General features: G+C 32.1%; 1 protein-coding gene across 1 annotated transcript in view; it reads right to left on the reverse strand.

Annotated features, from left to right (window-relative positions):
• Positions 1 to 1,067: 1,067 nt before the first annotated feature.
• LOC108722219 (4-nitrophenylphosphatase) overlaps positions 1,068 to 5,997 on the reverse strand; it is a 19,225-nt gene continuing 14,295 nt past the window's right edge. The window contains exons 4-7 of the mRNA XM_018447203.1: positions 5,661 to 5,795; positions 5,252 to 5,465; positions 2,588 to 2,732; positions 1,068 to 1,365 (exon numbers count right to left, since the gene is read on the reverse strand). Coding sequence (XP_018302705.1) covers positions 1,134 to 1,365; positions 2,588 to 2,732; positions 5,252 to 5,465; positions 5,661 to 5,795 — 726 coding nt within the window. The 3' untranslated portion in view covers positions 1,068 to 1,133. The remainder of the gene's footprint in view (positions 1,366 to 2,587; positions 2,733 to 5,251; positions 5,466 to 5,660; positions 5,796 to 5,997) is intronic.

A 5,997-nucleotide genomic window follows, 5' to 3' on the forward strand; every position in this document is an offset into this window, starting at 1 on the left:
AACCTTTCCCATCGTACGTAATCGTACGGAAATGGCTTGCTGCGTAACGCTAAGCTGTTCTGCAAGCTCCTTTTCGGTTTGCGCAGAGTTTATATCCAGCAGTGCTTGCAATTCGTCCGTTTCAATCTTTTCAGAGCGTCCAGCACGCGATTCATCTTTAAGACTGAAATCTCCTTGGCGAAACTTTTGATACCATCTTTTACATGTAGCATGACTTACAGCGTTCTCTCCATATGCAGCACAAATCATTGCAGTGGCTTCAGCAGCATTTTTCTTCAGATGAAACGCGAAGTGGACGGAAAATCGAATATGCTCTTTTGCCATCGTGAACACTACTGATTTTTGAGGTTATGTGCATCAAACGCCAAACCGTATGGCATTTTAGAAGGCCAAATGTTAACGCTTTAAAACCGCAAAAGGGCGGAAAGATATATAAAATTTAAATTGTTATTTTGGTTGTATGAAATCTAAAGCTCAGAACTTTTTTGTACACCTAATACTATATGTGTGCAAACATATATACCATATTTGTAGTCATTCGAACTGCGCGCCAAATTGGTTTTTCGGGTTTATAAACGCAATTAAACTACTAGAATAATATCACAAATTAAATTAAATTGACAAGCTATTTTTAATAATTTGATGCTCATTCAGGCATCTTGTTAAAAAGATGTTAATATGCTGTAAATAAATTTATTGCCAAAAATATTACCTCGGCCGGGAGTCGAATCCGGATCTTTTGTATTCCGTATGAGCGTCCTAAGCCTTTAGACCTTAGTAATATTTTTCGCAATAATCAGTGTATGTATGGAAACAACGTCTTTCTTTCTGGCGACGTAATATAAACAATAAAAATCTTACTGGACCGTGCATTTGAAAATAATCATTAATAATTATATTAATAACTATAAAAGTCGGAAAAGATAAAATTTATCTATTTGGTGTAATAGTTTTTACTTTACAAAATTTAGTACGAAATATTCTAATGTCTATTATATATATATGTATAAAATTGATCGAAAAATTATTTAAAATGCGATTTGTGATATAATTAATTATGTTCCAACATACTAACTAATACGTAATAATTACTTATAATTAGCATTATCAATTTGAGCGAATGATATTTATCATTAATTATTAATTTCTTCCCTATCTGAGCATGAATTATCGACTATCTTTGTGATTGACGATACGTTGACATTTTGGATTGTTAAGTCGGAAAATAGTTGACCTAAGCTAGGAAGATAATAGTCCGGACAGGTATCGTCTTCTTTTTGTGCCTGCTCCAATGTATCACATCCCGTACCGACAAAAAGTTTTATGAATCCGCACATTGAGGCAAACTTCATATCTTGATTTACCCTACATTTATATTTCCGAATCGATAAAATATTCAAATAAGATAATTTTATAGATGCACATGACTGTAGTTTGACACAGTATAACCAGTAGGAACACTTCATATCAGTCCCTTTGATCTCAATGTAATGATCATTCATTATCTCAAAAAAAAAAAAAAAAAAAAAAATGTCAGAGTTGAATAGAAGAAAGTATAATAAAAATAACCGATTCAAGGCTAATAAGAGTCAGCGCGGCAGGAGTTGCACAATATTAACGTGGAAAGATGACTTAACTCCAGTTTTTCGTGATGTCTTCTTTATTCTAAGTATTGAACGTTTCGACTCTCTTTAGAGTCTTTCTCAGCCATCAAATCAGAATAACTTGGTAGTCCGTCATTCTACAGATTTCCAAGTCTGAAGTGGACGCTTAACGGACTCCAAGCAACAAAGCTTTGGATATTCGTGAATTCAATAAATATAAGGTTTCGTCATTGTATCGGAATTAATTATGATATTGTGGTCCGAAGTGGAACTGTCTGACGTTAGAAGAAAGTATCTTATCTCAACAGAGACTCTTGTAAAATTGTTTGTGATACGGAGACAAATGTCTATAGCCATCCGAACTTGCAGCCGTATAGGAGAAGGAATGAGAAGAAGGTATGAGAATGAATGAAAAATCATAAAATGACATGGCCAGATATTTATGTCCTCATGTATACATACCCTAGTGGAAAAATTTCGCTGAAATTATTCCACGTTTTGGAACTTTTCGGCAAAATTTTAATATTTCAGAAAAATTTTAGTTTAATTTCAGCGATTTTTAACTGAAAAATTTACTTTTAGTAAAATTTCAGAAAAATTCAGCAAAAATTTCAGCAAAAATTTCAGACAATTTCAACGAAATTTTAGAGAAATTTCAAAGTAATTTCAGTTCAGTTTCAATTTTTCAGTATGTTAGCTGAAAAATTCACTTTCAGTGAAATTTCAGCAAATTTTCAACAATTTCACTGAATGTTCCAAAACATGGAATAATTTTACCGAAATTTTTTCACCAGGGGGTATTCGCTCTTGTTGTCTGACATTTTATTCTAGCCCAAAACATAAGCTACACGGCGATACCTGTACAGTGTGCATTTTTTCGTGGAGTGGTTCCCTACTGGTTATTATTGTGATTGTAGTGTCTGATTATATAATTATAAACATATTTTAAGGTAAACAGAAGTATATTTTACAATTTTACTTACGTGTCACCAATGAATAAACATTTTTTTAGATTCGTCACGTTGCATTTATCTAAAACATAATCTTTTAAGATTTGACTAGGTTTAGCACATGAAATCGGCTCTCTTCCACTCTGCGCACTGATAACGTTCAGCAATGGTCCAGGACCTGATGATGAGAAAATAATATTTTTTCTCTCTTTATACGTGTGTATCAATTAAAAAAAATTTTAATGTAAATAGGGGAAAATGTAAATAGCGATACTGATATAAATCTCCTAGGCCCGGTTTTTCATTATCTGGTTAACTTGTGATTAGGCGTAATCTAATTTATTATCCAATAAACTTTGTCTTTAACATTCATCACAGATGAAACCTATTGGATAAAACATCAGATTAAGGGGATCCTAAAGCCATCTGTATTACCGATTAAATCATATAATTTTTATATAACAAATACTTTTTTCTCTTTCACAGATTCGAAAATCATTTTCCAGGATTGAAGTATACGCATTAATACGTGTTTATGAGGTGGAGTTTATACCGAGAACGACCAAAAATTTCGAAATTGATATTTTTTACCATTTCTTAGTGTAACATGACGTCTCAAGCTGTCAAGTCGTGACAATATTTGTTTGATACGAAAGTTTTGCAACCTGTACTTACGAAATAGTGATCCACAAACACGTAGTTTGCACAAACAAATAACTTAGAATTAGACTTATGCCCAATTTCTTCACTTCCAGATAAATTGTGGATAACCTTATGCAGGAGATATCTCCATTATATTCTGGGAGATATCTCTTGGATAAAATTATCTAGAGGTGAAGAAATTGGGCATTAGACGCTTTATCGTGACGAATTTGTTATACAAAAATTGACACGAACGTGTGACTGCGTGTATCATAGGTTGCGTGAGATATTGGTGTGGTAGGTATAAAGACATGTCGATGCGCCGGAAAAACAGCGACAGATAGCCCCTGAAGGTGATGCTAGAGTCGTCTGTATTACCGATAAAACTATTCCAAATTCGGTAGTAATGGCATCTTCCATTCATTTTTTATACTTATTAAATTATTATATATCGTTGTGTCTCGTTCAAACGCATTCATCTATCCTTATCTAATATATTACAACGCCATCTCTTAGAAGATCGAACACTTACTACTAGACACAATTATTGCTTTGTTTACTGTTCCGAGTCTTCGCTCAGCGTTCGTATACACGTCATTTGCAGATTGATATAAATCTTTCTTTTGAAGCTTTTAATCTTAGTTTCATAAATTCGGTATTGTTTGTGCACGTAATGCGTTGAGTGTTGCACTATCGTTTGGTTCATACGAGCTATAAAACTTTTGCAATAAGAAAATATCTACATCAGGTGAACAGCTCCACGAGTTGAAAAAATATAAGTTTTTAACTTTCCTCCCGATTTTAGTATAAGGTCTATTGCAGCACTCCCAAATTTTGCGTCTATTTTAATCCTGTAAAAGGATTTTTGATTCCGTTCAGTAAATTGGCAGATTTATATTATACTGCAAAATACTGATAATTTGGCCACTCCAACATCCCCTTAAGGGGATCCTAAACCGATTACCGAATTTGATCGAGGTCGATGGTGCAGCTTTTTTAATTCCAAATTCGATAATAGTGACATCTTTGATTCATTTCTTACATTATATTATATATCGTTCTATCTCACTTAAACGCATACATCTGTCCTTATCTAACATATGCCAGCACCATTTATCGCAAGACCGCGCAACTATTACTACACAGAATTTCGACTCTGTTGACAATCCCAGTCTTTGCAAAGTACCCGTATATACGTATTTTCTATTCGATAGGATTACTTTCCTTCTAGACTTTCAATCTTAGTTGTATAAACTTGGTATCGTTCGGTAACGAGGTTACAATAATGTGACCTCAGACCTATGCTTATTTTCAAGATATAAACTATAAAACTCTTGTATGAAGCAAATATAGACCTGAGGTGTCAGCTGTACGAGCTAAAAGTAAGCGAATTTTTAAACTTTTCTTCGATTTTTTCCTAAAATCCGATACAGCTGAGGTCCTGTTTGTGCGTACTTTAATTCTGTAAAAACAATTTTTTTTGCAATCCGTCAATTCAATTCGGAGATATTCACCGAATGGAAATGTAGTTACACAAATTAATCAGATAATGAAAAACTGGGTCTTAAAGTAACACTTCTTCATTTCTCGGAAACATTATACTTTATCAAATCATTGATAAAATCATGATTTGTTTAGATATTTAAAAAATACATATAGGTCATATATTTGTGACTTATTTCTATGTAAAAAAAAATTAACTAAAAGCATATTTTATAATTGCTCGATTTTACGGAACATAAAGTATGCATGTAAATCAATAGAAAACGTTTTACATTGAAATGAAAGAACTCTTAAAATTCTTATATATATTAATTGAATATTTTGTATTATATTATTATATATTATCATATGTGTAACAAAAAATTTGTATGTAATGTCATATACCATATAATTATTTTTCTGTTTATATGCGAAGTATCGTTTTTTAACAGGGATATGTATATGATAATATGATAATATCACGAATTTATATTTATACATTGATAATAATATTATAAGTATTTGTATAGAAAATATTTTTTATTGTTTAATAACGATGTTATTAATATTTACCCAAGACTTTAATTTGAGGTAATGCTTGTACTTGAAACCATTCGTCTGTTGGTCCTGCTATATACAGTACATCCTTACGTTGGAGACACGATATAGCCAAAGCTAGCATTGACCAGTTCCAATTGATATCAAAATCAACAACTACAGCTTTAACCGATGGTCGATCCAAGACCTCCTTTACAGTTGCAGATGGGCTTGTTTCCGAAACGTTTGGCTGCGAAATAAAAAGTTAATTTAATCTATATGCTTTATACAAATTTTTATTGAAAGTAAATTTGACACAATTGTCGAATTCATGAAAGGACTTCGGATAGATTAATTTTTATTGTTTTGTTACTTGTATGAAACGTATTCTATTGAAATATTTCACAGAAAAGAGAAATGAGATATGACTTGTTTATTTACTTACTTGCTCCGTTAATCGTATTCCTGCCTCTCTGAAAATTTTCCGAGAGATACTTGGAACAATGGCAAAAACTTCGTCGCGGAAATCAATTTTCTTCAAATACCATACAATAGATTTTATGGGATTGATTATATGGTCCTGTATAATTCAATTAATTATTAATTGTTTTTAATCATATACTGATTTCAATATTTTATAAATTATGGACTTTTTGTAGGCTTTCGTTACTTAATTATTTTTATATGTATATTATGTTTTGCATATTAATATATATGCCTAATTTTATAATATAAAATGCTTCTACTGCTAAGTTACGTAACTATCGGGGGGGGGGGCGGAG

This window comes from Mycetomoellerius zeteki, unplaced genomic scaffold, assembly GCF_001594055.1.
Source record: "Mycetomoellerius zeteki isolate Tzet28-1 unplaced genomic scaffold, Tzet1.0 scaffold105, whole genome shotgun sequence".
Taxonomy (NCBI): domain Eukaryota; kingdom Metazoa; phylum Arthropoda; class Insecta; order Hymenoptera; family Formicidae; genus Mycetomoellerius; species Mycetomoellerius zeteki.